Genomic DNA, 24,307 nt, shown 5'->3' with positions numbered 1-24,307 from the left:
TTAAGGTGTTGCCATTTACTGTATATTTCCTATTGGACCTTCCAAAATCCATTACCTCATTTGTTTGGATTAAACTCCATCTGCAATCTCTCCACCCAAGTCTCCAACTGATCTATGTTGAGCTCTGTGTAAGAGAGGCATAAGTGCACTCCTACTGAACTTTGCATACCTGAAGGCGAGACAGCCTGAATGAGGTAGCCACAGTGGATTGAAACTTGGTAATTTGGAGCAGTGTGGCAATTAAAGTGGTAAATCTAATTATCCTGGGTTTTTTCCAGTTATAAGTTTAGTCGTCTAGTAAATTGGTAAAAAAAGGAGCTGCCCCCACTCAAGTTACCTGTCAATCACCAGAAGCCTGATTAGAGGCAAAAGGTGTAAATTGCATTCTTCAGCAGCCAGTTGGTGAAACCAGTCAATTGTCAGAAAAGCCCATCCAGCTCACCAATGTCCTTTTAGGGAAGGAAATCTGTCATCCTTACCCCGTCTGGCCTACATGTCACTGCAGAGCCAGAGCAATGTTGTTGACTCTTAAATGCCCCCTTATGGAATTCTCTGCCCGTTGAAGTGGTGGAGGCTACGTCGCTAAATATATTTAAGATGCGGGTAGATAGGTTTTTGGTAGGCAAGGGAATTAAGGGTTATGGGGAGAAAGCGGGAAAGTGGAACTGAGCCACTTCAGATCAGCCATGATCTTACTGAATGGCGGGGCTGGCTCGAGGGGCTAGATGGCCTACTCCCGCTCCTATTTCTTGTGTTCTTAAGGTCGGTTAGGAATGGGCAATAAATGTTGGTCCAGCCGGCATTGTCCACATCTCATGAAAGAATGTTCAAATCATGGCTGATCTGATGGTAACCTCAAATGCATTCTTCTTCACCCTGGATAACCTTTCACCTCCTTGTTAATCAGGATTCTATCTAGGTCTGCTTTAAAAATAGTCAAAGACTCGGCTTCCACCGCCTTTTGAGGAAGACTGTTCTGGAGACGCACGACTCAAAAAATTTTCTCATCTTCATCTTAAATTAGCACATCTTATTTTTAAACAATGGCACTAGATTCTTCCACCAGTGCAAATATCCTCTCCACCCGTCAATACCTCTCAGGATCTTAAAGGTTTCAATCAAGTCACCTCTTGCTCTTCTAAACTCCAATTCACAAGCCTAATCTCTCCAATCTTCCTTCATAACACAATCTACCCATTTGAGGTATTAGTTTAGTAAATTTGAACTGCTTCTAATGTAATGGCATTCTTCCTTAAATAAAGAGACCAATAGTGTACACAGTACTCCAGATGCGATCTTACTAGTGCCCTGGGTAGTGAAGCCGCTTTTGTAATCAATTCCCTTCACAATAAACTGTAACACTATTAGCTTTTCCAATTACTTGCTGTACCTGCATACTGGTCTCTTGTGATTTATGTCCTAGAACAACCAGATCCCTCTGCAATTCAGAGTGCTGCAATCTCTTACCATTTAGATACCAGTACGCTTTATCTGTAAGGCATGCAAGAAACAATACTTTTCACTGTGTGTAACACATGTGACAACAATAAATCAACTCAGAAGCTTCTTTATTATTCTTCTAGCCAAAATAGACAAATTCACATTTTCATACATTATACGCCATTTGTTTGATCTTTATCCCTCTGTCGTCTTCTCATATCCTCTTCACACTTTCTTACTTATCTTTGCAGCAGCAGCAAATTGAACAACTATATCTTCAGTCCCTTCATCCAAGTCAATTATATAAATTGCAAAGAGGAGTTGAGGTTGCAGCATTAATCTCTGTGGTACTCCATTTGCTACATCTTGCCAATCAGAAGGCGGCCCACTTGTACCAATTTCTGTTTTGTTTCATTAGCCAATCTTTTATCTGTAACATTACTCCGAGCTTTCATTTTCCACAATAACCTTTGATGTAGTGCCTCATCAAATGCCTTCTTTAAATCTAAGTACAGTTTATCTAATCATATGTGACTGCTTCACTAGCCTTAGTGCAGAAATTCCTCATCTCAGTGCTAAATGGCCTGTCCTTTATTTGGAGACTGTCAGAATAGGCACAGGGGATTCATCTGCTTTAAGTCATAGAATCATAGAAGTCCCATGAATTTCTCTGGTACTTTTTTCAAAACTAGTATAAATATCTTGCAGTTCTTCCTTTGCATTAGTTCCTTGGTTCTCTGATTTCTGTGAGGTTTTTAGTATCCTCTTTATGCAGTCAAACAAAATATTTGTTTAGCTTCCCTAACATTTCTTGCTTCCCATTAAAAATTCTACTGACTTTGCATTTTGCTAATCTTTTCCTTTTTATATACCTATAGAAGTTTTTACAGGCCTTTCTTTGTTTGTCACTAATTTAATCTCATTTTTCCCTTTCTTAATCTTTTTCTTGGCCCTCCTTTGCAGAAGTCTAAAATGCATCCAATCCTCAGGATTACTATCTTTTGGCAACTTTGTACACCTCTTTGATTGATCTAATGCTATCCTTGATTTCTTCCATTAGCCACAGCTGGAACACTACATCCAACCATTATCTACAGTCATATCCCTTAAACATAATTTCCCAATCCACAATAGCCAACTTGCCCCTCGTAATTCATAGTTTTCTGAGGTCGAAGTAGCTCTGGGCACAGCCACCAGTGAGGGAGCAATTAAAATTAGGGCCACTGGGAAACAAGCAGAATTGGAATGAGTACAAAAGCTCTCAGAAGGTTGAAGGTGGTTATAGAGATAGGGAGATTTTGCAGTTTTTTTGTATCAAACCAACAGAAACAGGCCTTGCATATCCGTGATCCAATCAATAGAAAAGGCAATGTGGAAATTTTCCCTGTTCCCCAACTGTGTACGGTCCTACATCCACATCCTGACACACCACCTCACCGCCACCACCAACCCCACCCCCAACACACACATGCACGCACACCCACCATTTTCTCTGGATTGCAGAGTTTGACTTACACTGTCAGAGCTGCTGGACAAGCCTTGCATGCTGGTCTCTGTATTCAGCTTACTGGTGTGGCACAACAGTAGTTCACAGTTCTTCTCCAGAAGATGGCCTGTGATGCCTTTGATGTGCAGGAGATCATCCAGTGACGAAAAACCTTTCAACTCCTAAAGAAGCAGTTTTGGATAAGAAAACAGCAAATAAATCACATGAGCATAACACCACACACAGAGGATAAACAGTCTTGTACATATCAATGGAGGAGTCTAGTTATTAACTGACATTTTGTACTCAACTTATTGCCACTGAATTTATTCCAGTCCAAGTATCCATTGCTCACATTTCTCTGACCGGGGCAGTCATATACCAAGGCTTAATATTTACCATCTTTTCGCCAAACTGGCTCACCTATTCCATGAACCTCAATTTTATTAAACCAGCCTTTCACGTGAATCTTTGTCAAAGACTTTCTTCAAATCCATATAGACAATATCTACTACATTCTCTTCACTAACCTTCACTGTAACTTCATCAAAGAACACAATTAGTCAAACAGAATCAGCCTTGTACAAATCCACGCTGGCTCTCCTTAATGAACTCAAACTTCTCCCAATATCTGGTGAATTTCTCCAATTCCTGTTTCTAAAGCCTTACCAACCACTGATGTTAAAGTGACTGCTCTGTAGTTACTCAACGTATTTACATTCTTTCTTGGATAAGGTTCTCTCAATACCCACTCTCCAATCCTCCGGCACTCCCCCGTATCTGAAGATTGAAGATCATGATAAGCTCTTCCAGTGTCTCCATCCCCATTTGCTTTAATAACCTGGGATGTTTGCCATCTTGACCACATGATTTATCCATTCTAAATACACAGATCTGCTAGAAAGGCTGTCCCTTCAATTTTCACCCCAGACAATATTGCTCCCACTTCTACTGATACATTGTCAGCATCCCTTTCTTAAACACCAACACAAAGTACTCGTCAAGTATTCTAGACCTGTCCTATTTATAATCACTTACTTTATCCATAATAAGTCCTATCCCAATCCTAGCTACCTGCTTACTATTTACATGGCATTGAGGATTTTTTGGTTTCCTTTTACTTTAACTAAGACTTAATTCTCATATTCTCTCCTTGCCAGTCTTATTTTCCTCCTCCTCAACTTCGTATTTGACCAGATTCTGTTAAAATCACCTGACCTACAACATACACCCTCCTTTTTTTTGTGTCACCATAACCTCCATCTCTCTCATCACCCGAGGAGCCCTGGTTTCAGTTCCCCTCTTTTTGCAAAGTGACTAGCCTATACCTGAAACTGTTTTTCTTGTCAATCATTTGGTCCATTTTCACCTGGCAAAATCCCTTCACCCCACTGAAATTAGCTCTTTTCCAATTTAGAGTTGGACATTAGGCTGCCCTTTGCCCTTCTCCATTACTAATCTAAACTTTATCATACAGTGACCACTCTTTCCCAAGTGTTCCTTGGCCTGCATCAGACCCAGCAATGCCTCCTTTCCCAATTGAGAACATACCGATCAAAGAGGGACAGAGAAAATTTATGAAGAGGCTTTTGGATCAGAAAAGATTAGTACTGAGGAAAGATTGGATAGGCTTGAACTGTTTCCTTTTGAAGGGAAGCAGCTCAGTGGAAATTTAATTGAAGTATATAAAATAATTAGAGGCCTAGATGAGATTGTTATGGACCTGTTCCCCTTTGCAGAAATATTAGGAACCAAGGAGAATAGATTCAGATTAGTTTAAGGAGGGATTAAAGGAAAGTTGAAGTGTAATTTTTCACCCAGGATGTGAAGGGCATTTGGAACTCACTGGCTGACAGGATAGTAGAGCCAGAATCACTGATCACATTTGAAAAATACTTGGATATGGACTTCAGACATTATAAACTAGACGCCCACAAACCTAGAGCTTGAAAACCTGATTAGACTGGATAGCTCCTTTACAGTCAGCACAGATACACTGGAACAAATGGCCTCCAATACCTCACCCCCATCTTCCCCAGGACATAAATCTGCTCCAACCCTCTACTCACCAACCCTTTCCCCTTTGTCTCTAACACAGAGAACCTCCACCACACACACACACACCCCCACTCAACCCGCTCTTGCCACTCAATGCTCTAACCGCCCATCTCCCCCTCTTCACCGCTCTCTTACATTAACACTGCAATCAAGTTACTGTGAGAAACTCCCCCATGTCCACCCCCCCCCCCTTCACCTCTCTCCTCCTCACGATGGCTCTCGCCCTCTTCCTCCCGATTCCGAATAGTGCCGTCTCCAACTCCTCTGCGCTCGCCCGGTTCACATCGACTTTCTCGGGCGATTCCATGACGTTAGGCCGCGAGGCCTCGGCCTCTCGCTCTTCCCGCAGCCAGTGATTGTGAGGAGGGGAAGGGGCGGGGAGCGCCGAGGCGAACGCCAGGCTTCGCGGCCTATGTTGGGAGTCAGGATGAGTGGCTCGGTGCCGGGCTCGGACAGCCGCTTCCCCCGGGATTTTCACCCAAAACTTTCCTCAAAAAAAGCGGCTGCAGAAACCGGCAGAAAAACAAACGGAAAACCCGCCACTTCCGCTGGCGGCCTTTCCGCCCACCTCCCCCGCCGCCGCCCATTGGACAGGAAGGATGTCAATCAGACAACCCACCATGGCCATTGGGTGCGTGAAATGCGCCCGCAATCACTTGCATCACTGATTGGTCAGAGCTAACGTCCATCAGGCCTGTAAAGCCAGTCGACGTTTAGAATTCCCTTTCCCCGCCCACGATACTACACAGCCTATTGGTCCAATTGACGGTCACTCAGCGACATCTCGCAGCCTCATTGGCCAATCAAACCGTCCATCACTAATCAGCCCGCCCTCTCCGCTCGCTCAACGCCAATCAAATGACAGCTGCGTTCCCATTGGTAGGGGATATGCTCATCAACCGTCCACATTATTGATTGGCTGCTGTCTTTACTCTGGGTGGGGCTGTCGCCTCAATTATTTCATTTGTTTTGTTTGTTTTTTTCACAAAAACTTGAGTTAATACTTTGAACTGGGGAGTTATTAAATTCATCCCACTGGAAAACAGTCTTCGGACACGATGTATTTTTTGATATCTGGTCCCAGCCCAACAATGGCCGAAACTGCTGCACGCTCTAAACCCAAGACAGAGGCCCAGAGAACAGCGGGGAAGGAGAGCCCGCCCCACCCGCAGCCCATTGGTCCATACAGCTGCCATTCAAGGCAGCCGGCCAGTCATTGGATTCTGATCGTTTAGGGCGGGACTTCAGGCGTGGCAAAGCACGTGGACACCTGGGAGCGGCTTCACCGGAACTGGATCACTTTTTGCACATGCGCTCAACCCAGAATCCCGCCGGCCCTGCACATGCGTACAATCCAAAACCCCTCTGGCTTTGCACATGCGCAGAGCCCATCATCCTGCCAGCTCTGCACATGCGCACCGCCGAGAATCCCGCCGGCTCTGCACATGCGCACAGGCTGGGGTAGTCTCTGGGTGTCTCCCCTGTGGACCGGAAATTTGCTGCTGCTGGTTCTGAGGTCCTGGTCTCCAAACATTCGCTTCCTGGCACACTGAAGCTCTTTGTCAATGTTTGCCTTTATTGACAGTATGCTCACAAGGTATCAATAATCTAAATCCTCAAAGAAGAAAGAAAATTCCAGCACAGGAACAGGCCCTTCGGCCCCTCCAATCCTGCACCGACCATGCTGTCAGACTGAACTAAAACCCCCTACCCTTCCAGGGACCATATCCCTCTATTCCCATCCTATTCAGGTATTTGTCACAATGCCCCTTAAAAATCACTACCGTATCCACTTCCACTCCCTCCCCCACCAGCGAGTTCCACCACCCCCTGTGTAAAAAATCTGCCTCGTACATCCCTTTTAAACCTTGCCCCTCGCACCTTAAACCTGTGCCCCCAAGTAATTCACTCTTCCACCCTGGGAACATAAGAAATAGGAGCAGGAGTCGGCCATCTAGCCCCTCGAGCCTGCCCCACCATTCAATAAGATCATGGCTGATCTGTCGTGGCTCAGTTCCACATTCCCGCCCTCTCCCCATAACCCTTAATCCCCTCGCCTATCAAAAACCCATCAACCCGCGTCTTAAAAATATTTAGCGAGGCAGCCTCCACCACTTCAACGGGCAGAGAATTCCAGAGATTCACCACCCTTTGAGTGAAGAAGTTCCTCCTCAACTCCATTCTAAACTGCCCCCCCCCTTATCTTGAGGCTGTGCCCCCTAGTCCTACTGTCCTTTCTGAGCAGGAAGAACCTCTCCACCTCTATCCTATCCATCCCTTTCATCATCTTATACGTCTCAATAAGATCCCCCCTCATCCTTCTAAACTCTAACAAGTACAAGCCTAGTTTATTCAGCCTCTCCTCATAGCTCAACCCCCTCAACTCCGGTATCAGCCGGGAAAAAGCTTCCGACTATCCACTCTGTCCATGCCCCTCATAATCTTGTTGAGGAGCATGGATAGATGCGCCTCTGTCCAACTATCCGGTCGCTCTTCAACCTCCATCATTCCAGTGAGAACAAACCAAGTTTCTCCAATCTCTCATAGCTAATGCCCAGTTCACATTGACTTTCTCAGGCCATTCCATGATGTTAGGCCTAAGGCCTCAGCATCTCGCTCTTCCCGCAGCCAGTGTGTAAGGAGGGGAAGGGGCTGGGAGCACCAAGGCAACATCCTGGTAAATCTTTTCTGTACCCTCTCCAAAGCCTCCACATCCTCTGGTAGTGTGGCAACCAGAATTGAACACTATATTCCAAGGGCAGCCTAACTAAGGTTCTGTAAAGCTGCAAAATGACTTGCCAATTTTTAAACTCAATGTCCCGTCCAATGAAGGCAAGCATGTCGTATGCCTTCTTGACTACCTTCTCCACCTGCATTGCCACTTTTAGTGACCTGTGTATCTGTACACCCAGACCCCTTCGTCTATCAAAACTCTTAAGGATTCTGCCATTTACTGTGTATTATTGATCCTTTCAAAATGCATTATCTCACATTTGTCTGAATTCAAATCCATTTGCCATCTCTCCATTTAAGTCTCCAACTGATCTATATCCTGCTGTATCCTCTGATGGTCCTCATCGCTATCTGCAAATCCACCAACCTTTGTGTTGTCCGCAAACTTACTAATCAATCCAGTTACATTTTCCTCCAAATCATTTATATATATTACAAACAACAAAGGTCCCAGCACTGATCCCTAAGGAACACCACTTGTCACAGCCCTCCATTCAGAAATGCACCCTTCCACTGCTACCCTCTGTCTTCTTTGATCTTACTTGACGAAGGAGCAGCGCTCCAAAAGCTAGTGGCGTTTGCTACCAAGCAAACCTGCTGGATTTTAACCTGATATTGTAAGACTTCTTACATAAGAAATAGGAGCAGGAGTAGGCCATCTAGCCCTTCGAGCCTGCCCCACCATTCAATAAGATCATGGCTGATCTGAAGTGGATCAGTTCCACTTTCCCGCTTTCTCCCCATAACCCTTAATTCCCTTGACTATCAAAAACCTATCTACCCGTGTCTTAAATATATTCAGCGAGGTAGCCTCCACCACTTCAACGGGCAGAGAATCCCAGAGGTTCACCACCCTTTGAGTGAAGAAGTGAAGTTACTTTTCTTTGACCGAGCCAGTTTTATATCCACCTTGCCAGCTCACCTCTGATTCCATGCAATTTCACCTTCTGCACCAGTCTGTGAAGAGGGACCTTGTCAAAGGCCTTACTGAAGTCCATGTAGACAACATTCACTACCCTATCCTCATCAATCATTTCCTCACTTTGAAAAACTCAATCAAATTCATGAGACATGATTTCCTCTTCACAAAACCAAGTTACCTCTCACTAATGTAACTTATTTCGAAGTGGGAATAAATCGTGTCTTGAGGAATCCTCTCCAATAATTTCCCTCCCACTGTTGTAAGGTTCACTGGCCTGTAATTACCTGGATTATTCTTGCTACCCTTCTTAAACAAAGGAACAACAGTGGCTATTCTCCAATCCTCTGGGACCTCCCCTGTATGATGTGGAAATGCTGGTGTTGGACTGGGGTAAACACAGTAAGAAGTCTCACAACACCAGGTTAAAGTCCAATAAACCTGTTGGACTTTAATTTGGTATTGTGAGACTTCTTACTGTGTGACCTCCCCTGTAACCAGTGAGGATACAAAGATTTCTCTCAAGGCTCCAGCAATTTCCTCCCTTGCCTCTCTTAGTATTCTGGGGTATATCCCATTGGGACCTGGGGACTTGTTATCTCAATGTTTCTCAAGAACCCCAATACTTCCTCCTTTTTGATCTCAACATGACTGCACATCTGTTCTCAGACTCATTATCCACCAAGTTGGAATCTAATGCTGAAATCCGTCATTAAAGAATAAATAGCAGGTCACCTGGAAAAGAAGGTTTGATCAAGCAGACGCAGCATGGATTCATGAAGGGAAAGTCGTGTTTGACGAATTTACTGGATTTTTATGAAGATATGATTAGTGTGGTAGACAGAGGGGAACCGGTGAATGTGGTGTTTTTAGATTTCCAGAAGGCGTTTGATAAGGTGCCTCACAAAAGGTTGCTGCAGAAGGTTAGGGTGCACGGAGTTGGGGATAAAGTGTTAGTGTGGATTGAGGATTGGCTATCTAACAGAAAGCAGAGAGTTGGAAATGCGTGCTTTTCTGGTTGGCAGTTGGTGACTAGTGGTGTACCGCAGAGATCGGTGTTGGGACCTCAACTGTTTACCATTTACATATACGATCTGGAGGAGGAGGCTGAGTGTAGGGAAACGAAATTTGTTGATGACACGAAGATGAGTGGAAAAGCGAATTGCGTGGAGGATGTGGAAAGTCTGCAGAGGGATCTGGATAGGCTGAGTGAGTGGGCGAGGATGTGGCAGATGGAGTATAACGTTAGCAAGTGTGACGTTATCCACTTTGGAGGGAATAATAGTAAAATGGACTATTATTTAAACGGTGAAAAATTACAGCATGCTACTGTGCAGAGGGACCTGGGGGTCCTTGTGCACGAATCACAAAAACCCAGTCTGCAGGTGCAGCAGGTGATCAAGAAGGAAATGGGATGCTGGCCTTTATAGCGAGGGGGATAGAATATAAAAGCAAGGAGGTCTTACTGCAACTGTACAGGGTACTGGTGAGGCCGCAACTGGAGTACTGTGTGCAGTTTTGGTCCCCTTATTTGCAGAAGGATATATCGGCCTTGGAGCGAGTACAGAGAAGGTTCACCAGGCTGATATCAGAGATGAGGAGGTTAGCTTATGAGGCGAGATTGAGTAGATTGGGCCTGTACTCGTTGGAGTTTAGAAGGCTGAGGGGGGATCTTATAGAGACATATAAGATAATGAAGGGGCTAGATACGGTAGAAGCAGAGAGATTCTTTCCATTTAGAAAGGAAACAACTAATTAATGGACACAGCCTCAAAATAAGGGGGAGTTAGTTTAGAACAGAGTTGAGGAGGAACTTCTTCACTCAAAGGGTGGTGAATCTCTGGAATTCTCTACCCATTGAAGTGGTGGAGGCTACCTCACTAAATATATTTAAGTCATGGGTAGATAGATTTCTGATCGACAAGGGAATTAAGGGTTATGGGGAGAAAGCAGGTAAATGGAACTGATCCACTATCAGATCAGCCATGATCTTATTGAATGGCGGGGCAGGCTCGAAGGGCTAGATGGCCTACTCCTGCTCCTATTTCTTATGTTCAAGTCCTTCTCTTTGGTGAATACGGATTCATTTTGATATGGGAGCATAGTTTGCTGTTTTTTTCATGTCCTGTCCAGGTTCTAAACTGTCGATCATCTTTACAGAATTATATACTTTTTTAAATTTGATGCCATGTTTTATTTACTTAACCACAAATGATGCATCCTTTCAAGTCTTTACTGGAATATATCCTTGCTGAGTTTTACAAAATATCTTCTATAATATGTCATTGCTTCTCAACTGACTTACCCCTTAATTTTTCAGACACTGCCACTTCAGCCAGATCTGTTTTCATACCCTCATAATTTTCCTTATCTGTGATGACACTGTGCCTTTAAGAAATGTATTTCTATCATGTTTCTAGTGAAGGTTTAGAATTCAGCTGTTTAAATGGTGCCCATTTGTCTGCTCCAGGCAGGCAACATGCTGAGAAAGTAGAAGCATAATTGATCCTAGCCTGTCAAGTCCCATCAGGATCTTAAATGTTTAAGACTGCCTCTCAATCTTTCATACACCAGTGGACACAAGCCCACCATGTGCCATCTTTCCTCATGAGACACACCCCTCATTCGAGAAGCAGTGATATTGTCATTCATTGAAGATATCCTCCATTGTATTGTGTGGTATTACAACCATGCAAAGTGGGATAGAGCATAAACAGATCGAGCAACTCAGGACTGAGCAACCATGAGGCACTGTCAGTCAGCAGCAGCATTGTCCTCAACCACAATCAGTAACCTCATGGCCCAGCATATCCCCCACTCTACCATTACCACTGAACCATGGGATTAACCTTGGTTCAGTGATGTTGGCATTGGACTGGGGTGGGCACAGTAAGAAGTCTTACAACACCAGTTAAAGTCCAACTAAAAGCTCATGATTCCAAACAAACTTGTTGGACTTTAACCTGGTGTTGTGAGACTTCTCACTTGGTTCAGTGAGAAATGGAGGGCACGCCAGGAGCACCACCACCAGGCATAGGTAAAAATGAGCTGTCAACCTGATGAAGCTACAACACACGACTACTTGTGTACTAAACAGCACAAGCAGCAAGTGATAGACAGAGCTAAGTGATCCTACAATCAACGGATCAAATCTAAATTCTGCAGTCCTGCCACATCCAGCTGTGAATGGCGGTGGATAATTTAACAACTCACTGGAGGAGGAGGCTTCAAACATCCCACTGGGATGAGGAATGGTGCAGCAGATTAGACCTGTACTTGTTTGAGGAGACAGGGTTTAAAAACTAGGGGTCTCCCATTAAAGGTTGACGAGCAGAAATGTTTCTGAGTCAGTAGTCTATGGAATGGGACAGCATGGATGTTGGATTGTTGAATATATTCAAGGCTGAGTTGGTGGTGGGGTGGGGGGGGGGGGGGGGGGTTTGCAGGGGCTAGTAGGGAAGCGGAGGTCAGAGTCCTATTGAATGGCAGTGTAGGCTTGAAGGGCTGAATGGCCTACTCCTAATTCTTGTTCTTCAGTTTTTTTTATTCCTTTCCAAGATAAAAACTGGAACAGGAACCTGTCTGGTGCATAGCTCATTTATTTGTGACAGTCAATAATTTCCTTTTCCATCTTCTCCGTTGGCTGAATAAGAACATGAAGAACATAAGAAATAGGAGCAGGAGTAGGCCATCTAGCCCTTCGAGCCTGCCCCGCCATTCAATAAGATCATGGCTGATCTGTCGTGGCTCAGTTCCACTTTCCCGCCCTCTCCCCATAACCCTTAATCCCTTCTCTTATCAAGAACCCATCAACCCGCTTCTTAAAAATATTTAGCGAGGCAGCCTCCATCACTTCAACGGGCAGAGAATTCCAGAGATTCACCACCCTTTGAGTGAAGAAGTTCCTCCTCAACTCCGTTCTAAACCGCCTCCCCTTTATCTTGAGGCTGTGCCCCCTAGTCCTACTGTCTTTTTTGAGCGGGAAGAGTCTCTCCACCTCTATCCTATCCATCCCATTCATCATCTTATACGTCTCAATGAGATCTCCCCTCATTCTTCTAAACTCTAGCGAGTACAAGCCTAGTTTATTCAGCCTCTCCTCATAGCTCAATCCCCTCAACTCCGGTATCAGCCTAGTAAACCTCCTCTGCACTCCCTCCAGGGCCAAAATATCCTTGCGCAGGTGCGGCGCCCAAAACTGCACACAGTACTCCAGCTGTGGCCTCACCAATGCCCTATACAGCCGCAGCAAGACCTCCCTACTTTTATATTCAATCCCCCTCGCTATGAAGGCCAGCATCCCATTCGCCTTCCTGACCACCTGCTGCACCTGTAAGCTGGGTTTTTGCGACTCATGCACAAGGATTTACTTTTCTCTTTTCACATCAGTCTCAGCAGGAGGGAATAGTTCACATTTAAATTAACAGGGATTTGGACTGAAAATGATACGGAAACCGTTTATATTTCTGAGCTTTCCCACAATGTAGCAGCAGAGATAAGTCACAATGGTGAAAGTTGTTGCTCTGTTTCAGGGGAACCCCAGCTGTACAGAATGTGCAGCAACAAGTCAAAGAGAGATTACAATACTTTTCTCACCCATTGTTATTTACCCAGATATCATGTTTATTTTACAAAAATATAAAGATCTAAATATTCAACTCGTTCAGCTGTGGCTGGACAGTCTTCAGCTGGATCACTCATTCCAAAAGTGTTTACTCCTCAGTGATCACTTCACCATTACATATAGTTCATGTTTACCCTCCTCTGTAAGGCAATGCAAAATGTCCAAGGCAGGAAAATAGCCAGGATGTTTTCTTCTCCACAGTTGTTTCTACACAGTACACCAATCGGGTGAAACTCCCTCTCCCCGATACTTCATTCACTTGTAACTTCTTCCCACAATACTGACTCTTCACAGCTCCTTTCACAGTTTATCTACTCACTCCCAAGATCTCACCGTTTTTTGTAAAGACAAGGTTTAAGCTGCAGTTGGGGGAGTTTAGCTTTCTCCCGGAGAGGTTGGCTCTTCCTGAAGTCAAATAGATAAAAGTAGTTGTTCTTTGTGTCCTGTGGGGAAAAACGAGCCGTGTGTCTGAGTAAATTTCACAGTGTACAGCACCAAGTTACTTACACAGCCGTGTCATCAACCAGGACTTTCCGAACTCACCCCCACAAATCCATTAAACACAAAGCCTTCTGCCTCCTAAAACCCCTGTCCCACTCATGCAGTTCCTGCCAACAGGCCATCCCACCAGTTATTCCAGTAACTGCCCACCTACGCCTCCTGCCTCTATCAGTCTCAAACTTCCACCCCATTGATCTAAATGCCCCCTTTCAGCTTTCCTTCCTCCACCCCTCTCATCATCTCCACACCTGTCCCTTCTCAGAAACGCCCCCCTCCCCACGTATCTCCCTCAGACCCTCCCTTTCCCCATCTGCCAACTCTGATTATTTGAACAGATTTCTTACTGGGATTGATTATGCAGGATTGGGTCTGAAGGATATAAATCCCAGATGAGAGAGTTAGGATACAATGTCTGACATCAGAGTGAAACTAAGCTGAGTTACTGGTGTAATTACCCCCTGCCCTTTAAACCCAGTGAACTTCAATCTTAAACCTGGACATGAAAGAACTGTCAGTAAATAAAAATTTCCTGCCCCAGATTTTCAATGTCCACAAACTCTAGTGACCACATTAATGGGGAGATGGTGAAGGGATATGTGGAAAAGTGGGATTGAGAAACTTATCAGCCACGATTGAATGGCAAAGCACACTCGATGGGCCAAATGGCCTCATTCTGCTCCTCTGTCTTATGGGAATCCAACTCTAGAGATTTCAGTCATCCTTCTTCCTCATTCTCTTCACACACCCCCAACCCCAACCAGTTCAAATAAATTGTGGTTTTAAACGTTACCTTTGAAATTAGCTTAAAGCCAAGAGATCCCAGGACATTGACAAAATTTCGCAAATCTTCAAACCTGCTGGCAACTTCAGCAATCTTCAGGATCCCCCTGTCAAAAAGTCACAAAAGAGGTCAGCTTTTGCAAGAAGCCCTGACTACGCGACACAGTGTCACACTGGTCCTGACTCCTCTTCTTCCTAGGGGAACCCGAGTCAATCCCCCACCCCCAACAACCCAATTTACCTCAGGTCACTCTATTCCCAGGCCTGAGTCACTCTCGCTCACCATCAGTCTGGCCACATTCCCCCACTTCCCCAGATCACACCAATGTTAATGGTGTTAATGATGCAAAACGAATCAACTTCTCAACTCTAAACCATCTGTGTGTTACTGTATCCCAGATTAAAGTCTTCCCTAACTCTGGGGAGTACAAAAGGAGCATTTTAGGACTTCCTGGGGTTATGAAAGGTGCTATAGAGATGGAAAATCTTTAGGAGGTGTACTTAAGAGGTTTGCAGGGGCCATGGGAAAGGTAGGGTGGATTGGGACGGTGAAGGTGGATCTAACAAACCTGTGAGATGAGTGAAATAGTCTAATATTGTAACCAACAGCCCTTACCCCACTCTGAGGACTCGGTTAGCTTCTGCCAGGAAATCCCGAAGGTTAGTGCCCATCAGTGAGAGACAGAAAACCACAACATCGACCGATTCAGCAGCCAGGGGAACCTGATGGGCCCGTGTAAACACAGCAAGATGTCAAAAGGAGCGTCAGTTCCTGTGAATATCATTTCCTATCATCGCAGAACAATCCAGAAGGCCATTGAGCCCAACCAAGTATTTCAAACAATGCAGTTAGTCCCAATCCCCTGCTTTTACCATATTCTAATATTATCTTATGCCTTTAAATCTAGCACGAGGGGGCATGGCTTTAAATTAAGGGGGGGTAGTTACAGGACGGATGTCAGGGGTAGGTTCTTTACCCAGAGGGTGGTGAGGGATTGGAATGCCCTGCCTGCTGCAGTTGTAAATGCGCCTAGTTTAGGGGCGTTTAAGAGATCCGTGGATAGGTTTATGGATGAAAAGGGATTGGTTTAGGTTAGTGGGTCATTGTTTTGTAACTGGTCAGCGCAACATCGTGGGCCGAAGGGCCTGTTCTGCGCTGTAATGTTCTATGTTCTAAGTCGCTTATCCATTCACCAACCGAGTGTCTTGGTGAGCACAATAAGAAGTCTCACAATGCCAGGCTGAAGTCCAACAAGTTTATTTGATAATAAACCCACAAGCCTCCGGAACGCTGTTCCTTCATCAGGTCTTTTCTCACAACTCCCCACGCATCTGATGAAGGAGCAGCACTCCGAAAGCTAGTGGCGTTTTCTACCAAATAAACCTGTTGGACTTCTTCCAATGATGTACCGCAAGGATCGGTGCTGGGTCCCTTGTAGCTTGTAGTGTACAGTTAATAATCTGGATGTGAATGTGAGGGTTATAAGAACATAAGAAATAGGAGCAGGAGTAGGCCATCTAGCCCTTCGAGCCTGCCCCGCCATTCAATAAGATCATGGCTGATCTGTCGTGGCTCAGTTCCACATTCCCGCCCTCTCCCCATAACCCTTAATCCCCTCTCTTATCAAAAACCCATCAACCCGCGTCTTAAAAATATTTAGCGAGGCAGTCTCCACCACTTCAACGGGCAGAGAATTCCAGAGATTCACCACCCTTTGAGTGAAGAAGTTCCTCCTCAACTCCGTTCTAAACCGCCCCCCCTTTATCTTGAGGCTGTGCCCCCTAGTCCTACTGTCTTTTTTGAGCGGGAAGAGTCTCTCCACCTCTATCCTATCCATCCCGTTCATCATCATCTTATGATCAGTAAGTTCACAGGTGACACACAAATTGATGTGGTAAATGGCAAGGAGAAAAGCCTTAGATTACAGGACAATATAAACAGACAGAACAGCAGCAAATGGAATTTAAACCTGAAAAACGTGAGGTGATACATTTTGGGAGCACTAACAAAACAAGTGAATACACACTGAACAAGAGGATGTTGAGGAAGTACAGAGGATCAGAAGGACCTCTGAGGGCAGTAGGACAGGTAGAAAAAGGATTAAGAAGCATATGGGATACTGGCCTTTATTAGACAAGGTACAGAATATATGAGGAGAATGGTTATGATGGAACTGTATAGAATGCTCATTAGGCCATAGCTGGAGTACTGTGCAGTTCTGTTCAGCACACTATAAGGAGAATGTGATCACACTAGAGAGGGTGCAGGGGAAATTCACTGCGATGCGGCCTGGGGTGGAGCGTTTCAGAGGGAATTGAGGAAACACTTGGATCAGAGCGAAAGGGAATCAAAGAAACTGGGACTGGAGAGAAATTGGGATCAGAAACCACCCCTCTGCCCAAGAAAAATACTATGGGGACAGCACAGTGGTTAGCACTGCTGCTTCACAGCTTCAGGGCCCTGGATTCAATTCCCGGCTCGGGTCACTGTCTGTGTGGAGTTTGCACATTCTCTTCATGTCTGCGTGGGTTTCCTCCAGTGCTCCGGTTTCCTCCCACAGTCCAAAGATGTGCGGATTAGATGGACTGCATGTTAAAATTGCCCCTTAGTTTCCTGAGATGCTTAGGTTAGAGGGATTAGTGGGCAAAATGTATAGGAATACAGGCGTGGGGCCTGGGTGGAATTGTGTTTGGTGCAGACTCGATGGGCTGAATGGCCTCTGTCTATACTGTAGGATTTCTATAGTTGCTATCCCAGGATCTCCTGATGAAAATTGCACAGTGTGGGGGTGAGAGAGAGAAACAGGCATCTCAGGCACTGAGGACCAGAGTGGAACAGCAGCTATACTTACATTCGCCATGTCACAGACAGTCACATGTTCATTCAGTGCCACCAAGTCAAACGAATGAACCTTGTTGCTTACGCTCCGAGCGATTTTACAATCGCCACAGCCAAAATCAGCAACAACAACAGAGGAGGATCTGTGGGAGAGGCCAAGACATTTCAAGATGAATCTTAACTGAACCTAAATAATATCAGTTTGTCAACAATTTACGCTAGGGACGGACCACTCAGCTGTGAGAGTCATTTCTGATCATTTCCGAATCCGTTTAAAGCCCTTCTCTTGTTCCCAAGTGACGTAAACCCTGTGACACTGAGTCAAAATCATCTCAGATTCTCTCTAAGGTCAACACTGAGTCAATGCTGCAGCACTATTGCACAGCTTTGGAGTGTGGGTGGGGGGGGGGTGCAGTGTGGAGATGCTCCTGTGCCCCATCACAGTCCTTCACTCCTGCTGGGTTCCGTGTGTGGAATCCAGCCAGAAGGAGAACTGATATTGGCTCTGAGAGGCTTCATGTCCTTTTGCAATATTCAACGAATGCAGACAGTACCAATGACAGGGAAGCTGAGAATCACTCACTTCACTCGGAGTACAAGCACTGGGTAAATTCCACTGTGTCCCCAACACCAACTCATATCAAACACCTCAGCTGTCCCTCTGTCTCCTCCAAGGATAGCAAGAGGTTTGATGGAGAACTTGAAGATGGTGGTGTTCCCATGTATCTGCTGCCTGTGTCCTTCAAGCTGGTGGATGTTGCAGATTTGGAAGCTGCTGTCAAAGGAGCCTTGACGAGTTGCCAACTTTAACAGCCTTCTCCTATCCCTTCTATATAAACGATTTGGAGGAAAATGTAACTGGATTGATTAGTAAGTTTGCAGACAACACAAAAGTTGATGGATTTGCAGATAGCGATGAGGACCATCAGAGGATACAGCAGGATATATATCAGTTGGAGACTTGGGTGGAGAGATGGCAGATGGAGTTTAATCTGGACAAATGTGAGGTAATGCATTTTGGAAGGTCTAATACAGATAGAAAATATACAGTAAATGGCAGAACCCTTAAGAGTATTGATAGGCAAAGGGATCTGGGTGTACAGGTACACAGGTCACTGAAAGTGGCAATGCAGGTGGAGAAGGTAGTCAAGAAGGCATACAGCATGCTTGCCTTCATTGGCCAGGGCATTGAGTTTAAAAATTGACAAGTCATGTTGCAGCTTTACAGAACCTTAGTGAGACCACACTTGGAATATAGTGTTCAATTCTGGTCACCACACTACCAGAAGGATGTGGAGGCTTTGGAGAGGGTACAGAAAAGATTTTTCAGGATGTTGCCTGGTATGGAGGGCATCAGCTATGAGGAGAGGTTGGAGAAACTTGGTTTGTTCTCACTGGAGCGACGGAGGTTGAGGGGAGACCTGATAGAACATAAGAAATAGGAGCAGGAGTAGGCCATCTGGCCCTTCGAGCCTGCCCCACCATTCAATAAGATCATGGCTGATCTGTCGTGGCTCAGTTCCACTTTCCGGCCCTCTCCCCATAACCCTTAATCCCCTCTCTTATCAAAAACCCATCAACCCGCTTCTTGAAAATATTTAGCGAGGCAGCCTCCACCACTTCAATGGGTAGAGAATTCCAGAGATTCACCACCCTTTGAGTGAAGAAGTTCCTCCTCAACTCCGTTCTAAAACGCCCCCCCTTTATCTTGAGGCTGTGCCCCCTAGTCCTACTGTCTTTTTTCAGCGGGAAGAGTCTCTCCACCTCTATCATATCCATCCCATTCATCATCTTATATGTCTCAATGAGATCTCCCCTCATTCTTCTAAACTCCAACGAGTACAAGCCTAGTTTATTCAGCCTCTCCTCATAGCTCAACCCCCTCAACTCCGGTATCAGCCTAGTAAACCTCCTCTGCACTCCCTCCAAGGCCAAAATATCTTTGCGCAGGTGCGGCGCCCAAAACTGCACACAGTACTCCAGCTGCGGCCTCACCAATGCCCTATACAGCTGCAGCAAGACCTCCCTACTTTTATATTCAATCCCCTTCGCTATGAAGGCCAGCATCCCATTCGCCTTCCTGACCACCTGCTGCACCTGCAAGCTGGGTTTTTGCGACTCATGCACAAGGACCCCGAGGTCCCTCTGCACCGTCGCCTGCTGCAGTTTTTCACCCCGTAAGTAATAGTCCTTCCTATCATTATTCCTACCAAAGTGGACCACCTCACACTTGCCAACATTAAATTCCATTTGCCATTTCCTGGCCCATTCGCCCAGCCTATCTAGATCCTTCTGCAGACTCTCCACACCCTCCGCACAATTTGCCGTTCCCCCAATCTTGGTGTCATCCGCAAATTTCGACACCCTACACTCGGTTCCCTCCTCCAGATCATCTATATAAATGGTAAAAAGCTGAGGCCCCAGCACCGACCCCTGGGGCACTCCACTAGTCACCATCCGCCAATCCAAATAGCACCCGTTGACCCCCACTCTCTGCCTCCTATTTGACAACCAATCCTCTATCCACGCTAACACCCTACCCCCAACTCCAAGTCCCCTGACCTTCTGCAATAACCTCTTATGAGGTACTTTGTCAAACGCCTTCTGAAAATCCAGAAAGACCACATCCACCGGCTCTCCTCTATCCACCGCCCTAGACACATCCTCATAGAACTCCAGTAAATTTGTCAGACACGACTTCCCTTTAATGAAACCATGCTGCGTCTGCTCTATCAAGCAATTCCCTTCAAGATGCCTCGCAATTTCCTCCTTAATGACGGATTCTAACATTTTACCTACCACAGACGTTAAACTAACCGGCCTATAATTCCCCGCCTTTTGCCTGGCACCCTTCTTAAACAACGGCGTAACATTAGCCGTTTTCCAATCTTCCGGCACTTCCCCGGAATCCAGCGACGTCTGGAAAATAACCACCAATGCATCCACTATCACCTCCGCCATTTCTTTCAGAACCCTCGGATGCATTCCATCCGGTCCTGGGGACTTGTCCACAATCAGCCCCTCCAGTCTGTCGAGCACCGCCTCTCTAGTAACAGTAATGTCATTAAGACCCTCCAGTCCTACCACCTTTCCATCGCTAACACCCGGCAAATTATTCACATCCTCCTCCGTGAAGACAGAAACAAAAAAGTTATTCAATACCTTAGCCATATCCCCATCCCCTACCACTAGGTCCCCTTTCTCATCCTCTAAAGGACCAACGTTCACCCTAGCCAGCCTCTTCCTTTTTATATAGAAGTCTACAAGATTATGAGAGGCATGGACAGAGTGGATAGTCAGAAGCTTTTCCCCAGGGTGGAAGAGTCAATTACTCGGGGGCACAGGTTTAAGGTGCGAGGGGTAAGATTTAAAGGAGATGTACGAGGCAGATTTTTTACACAGCGTGTGGTGGGTGCCTGGAACTTGTTGCCGGGGGAGGTAGTGGAAGTGGATACGGTACTGACTTTTAAGGGGTGTCTTGAAAATCCATGAATAGGATGGGAATAGAGGGATATGGTCCCCGGAAGGGTAGGGGGTTTTAGTTAAATTGGGCAGCATGGTCGGCGCAGGCTTGGAGGGCCGAAGGGCCTATTCCTGTGCTGTAATTTTCTTTGTGTTCCTTGTTCTCCAATCCCTTTCCCTCCTGCACACTAACCCCATGTTGCTGCTCTCCCCAATCATACCTGTTTTTGATGTACTGAATGATACGGTTGACTGGGTTCTCTGGCCAGCGATCTACTTGTGCTGTGAAACCTCGATGGTAAATTTCAAAGGCATTCTTATCTTGTGTGAAGAGCTTCTTGGCTTCAGCACTGCTCGAGGTGTACAGTTGCTCGTTAATGTAGCGGAAATGGGCAGATTTCAGGCGCTCTTCCATCTTGGCTCTCAGAGCGGCTGAGCGGTCAGTGGGCTGGTTAGTGTCACTTGATTCAGTTCTGTTTATCCCCACAATTGGTGGAGAGACTCTGACCAGTGAACCAGGCTGACCTGGGATGCTGTCACTACGCTCACACATCACTTTCTCTTCACGTGGTCCTTTCCTCCTGGCCTTCTTACGGGGTGCTGTCTCACCGTCCTGGATCTGAATCTGTGCTCTCTTCTTGTGGTTGATAATACTTTTATTGCTGCTCTGGCAGACTGTTCTCTGCACTGGTTCATTCCTTTCTCCTTTTCCCTTCTGTCTTTTTATTTTAGGTTTATGTCTGTCTGTGACACCTTTCTTTTCGTCGTCTTCAGGTCTTGATTTTGTCAAAGTCTTGTCACATTCAATCCCCTCTATTTGCTCTCCGTTCTCTGCTGGGGGTCGGAACTTGTTTTTGTTCCGATGTTTGCTTTTCATTCGATTCCTCCACTGCTTGCGAGTGAGTGTCCTCTGCCCCGGGTTGCTTCCCAAACCATTCAGCTTCAGCACCTTTTCAGGAGGGGCTGAGGTTCCTGCTGACAGCTCCTCATTGCCAGCCTGCAAGTGTCCATTCACCTTTGCTGCCCCTGCTTTGCTCTGCTTTCTCTTTCCTGCATCAGCTTGAGCAGATGGTGACTTTAAAGGTGCTTGGCTTCCCTTCCCCACATTCTGTTCAGACAGGTTCTCACACACTTTATCTTTCACTACCCGAATTCTCTTCTTTTTCCTCTTGTTCTTTCCCTCAGTTTTCTTTGGTGCTCCGTTCTCAGGCTTGGACTGTGTTTCTCCTGGATTCTGATCAGGTGTTCCTGCTGCAGAGAGAGTCCGCAGAGTTTGCAGAAGCCTCTGTCTCTTCTTTCTAACAGGTGACTGGACGTTCTGAGAACACGAATAAGAATAAATTTTAGTGGCTCCCCTCCCCAGATCTCATCAACAATTGGATCCTGGCACACTCTGCTACAAACGAATATGGGAACGAATGGACAAGAAGAAGCCAAAGTCCATCCAATTCACCATCTACCATCCCAGCAGTCATTTTACACAACAATTATACAGCTATTGACCAATCGCACTGACCAATCTCCAATCAGAGTCTACACTGGAGCCAGGCAGGAGATGAGGAAAGCCCCCCCGCCCCCAGTGGTAGGTTCTGGGAGTCAAAGGTCCAAAGTCATTCATTCCTCCTAAGATTGCTTCAGTCACCACTTCACATCTCAAATTAGTCACGTTCCGTGTACTTTACTTTTGAATGAATAAACACCAACTTCTCCCAGTTGACTATTAATTCTTTGATGATCAAATCAAGGTGTTTAAGACAGTTAATGGATTTGGTAAGATTGATAGAGAGAAGCTATCTTCTCTGTGAAGGGACTCCAGAACAAGGGGCAAGTTTGATCCGGGGTTGAGCGGGGTGGGTGGAGTATCAGGAAGCACATCTTCACACGGAGGGGAATGGAAATCTGGAACATCCATCCCCAAAAGGCTGTGGATTCTGAGAGCTAATTAATGGAAGCATTTAGTGCAGTTACCAACAGATTGGAGAAGTGTATTAAGTGATATGGAACAAAGGAGATTTGAGGCCAAAGGTTCTCTTTCTGTGCTGTATGACTATAACAAACAGAGATCAGTGGAAAACCTTGAGGAACCAAGATTACATTTTTCCTGACACAAAGTTATAGCTCTTTCCGTTCCCAGGTATCTCTGAATCCGACCTCCTGAGTCTGTGTCCATGAGTCAGTCCATTCAAACTCAGCCATTCTAACAGAGTACAGGATACTCAGTATTGAACCTAGACTCGTTTGTGACACAGGTCTCTATTAACAATTCAGGTGAATGAACTCCTGTCCGGTACAGATCATCGACCCAATACATACACTGAAATCTCCACATTCTCCCAAACCTGCTGAGTGTTCCTCTTTTTATGTGACAAAGTATATTGGATAAATGGATCAATGATTTTGGAACTCACCGGCTCAGCAATGCAGGGTGAAGCCTCCAACTTGTGAAAGAGAGTTTTACTCAGAGTTCTGGCTTCCAGATCATCGTTCCAATCTCCCTCAGCAAACATCTCCCCTCTGGAACAGAGAAACAGGCAGCTGAGGGGAGAAATGGACTTTCAGTAAGATGAAAAAGAGAGCAGCAAACAAAACCTGCCCACTCCTTCCCAAACCACCCCCCCGAGACCAGGGTCAGAGCCTCCCCCCCCCCCCCCCCCCCCGAGACCAGGGTCAGAGCCCCCCCGAGACCAGGGTCAGAGCTCTCTCCCCCCCCCCCACCCCCGCCAGGGCCAGGGCCAGGGCCAGGGCCCCCCACCCCGGCTGAGACCAGGGTCAGAGCACCCCACCCACCGACTAGGGTTAAAGGCCTAACAACCTCCCGTCCCCGCCGCCATCCTCCCCGGGTTAGAGTCCTTCCAGCAACCCGGCTGCCGGAAAGCCGCCCAGCAGCTCTCCCTCCTCGGCATTTACCTCACGGCCCCGGGCTCGCTTTCCACATGAGAAAATCCGCACACACACAGGCTTCGGGCCTATCCCGAGAGGACCCGCCAGTCACAGCGCCACCTCCCGGCCGGGAAGACCTGCCAGTCACAGCGCCACCTCCCGCCTGGGAGGACACGCCAGTCACAGCGCCACCTCCCGGCCGGGAAGACCCGCCAGTTACTGCGCCACTCTCAGTCCGGGAGGACCCGCCAGTCGCAGGGCCGCCTCCCCCCGGGAGGGCAAACCAGTCACAGCTCCACCTCCCGCCTGGGAGGACACGCCCGTCACTGCGCCACCTCCCGCCCGGGAAGACCCGCCAGATACAGTACCACCTCCCGCCTGGGAGGACACACCAGTTACAGCGCCACCTCCCGTCTGGGAGGACACGCTAGTCACAGCTCCGCCCTCAGTCCGGGAAGACCCGCCAGTCACAGCGCCACCTCCCGCCCGGGAGGACCCTCCAGTTTCAGCTCCACCCTCAGTGTGGGCAGTCAGAGCAGCTCTGCTTGAACCTTCACTCCCTCCACCGGCGATGAACGGTAGCAG

At 46.5% G+C, this 24,307-nt stretch overlaps 2 protein-coding genes across 3 annotated transcripts in view; both read right to left on the bottom strand.

Annotated features, from left to right (window-relative positions):
• Positions 1–5,500, bottom strand: part of LOC145349273 (F-box/WD repeat-containing protein 7-like) — a 258,322-nt gene extending 252,822 nt beyond the window's left edge. For both annotated transcript variants that reach the window (XM_080197782.1, XM_080197783.1), the window contains exons 1-2: positions 5,181–5,500; positions 2,956–3,108 (exon numbers count right to left, since the gene is read on the bottom strand). In XM_080197782.1, coding sequence (XP_080053908.1) covers positions 2,956–3,108; positions 5,181–5,291 — 264 coding nt within the window. In that variant the 5' untranslated portion in view covers positions 5,292–5,500. The remainder of the gene's footprint in view (positions 1–2,955; positions 3,109–5,180) is intronic.
• Positions 5,501–13,006: 7,506 nt separating this feature from the next.
• rrp8 (ribosomal RNA processing 8) lies at positions 13,007–23,820 on the bottom strand. Its single transcript, XM_080197781.1, has 7 exons — positions 23,750–23,820; positions 23,251–23,377; positions 21,064–22,160; positions 17,394–17,523; positions 15,158–15,264; positions 14,552–14,648; positions 13,007–13,703 (listed from the first exon to the last, which is right to left on the bottom strand). The coding sequence occupies exons 2-7, from the start codon at positions 23,347–23,349 to the stop codon at positions 13,590–13,592; spliced, it is 1,644 nt and encodes a 547-aa protein (XP_080053907.1). The 5' UTR covers positions 23,350–23,377; positions 23,750–23,820; the 3' UTR covers positions 13,007–13,589.
• Positions 23,821–24,307: the final 487 nt, after the last annotated feature.

This window comes from Carcharhinus amblyrhynchos, chromosome 10 (assembly GCF_965287045.1).
Source record: "Carcharhinus amblyrhynchos chromosome 10, sCarAmb.v2.hapA, whole genome shotgun sequence".
In the NCBI taxonomy this organism is placed as follows: Eukaryota; Metazoa; Chordata; class Chondrichthyes; order Carcharhiniformes; family Carcharhinidae; genus Carcharhinus; species Carcharhinus amblyrhynchos.
This window is presented reverse-complemented; position numbering and strand designations above follow the sequence as displayed.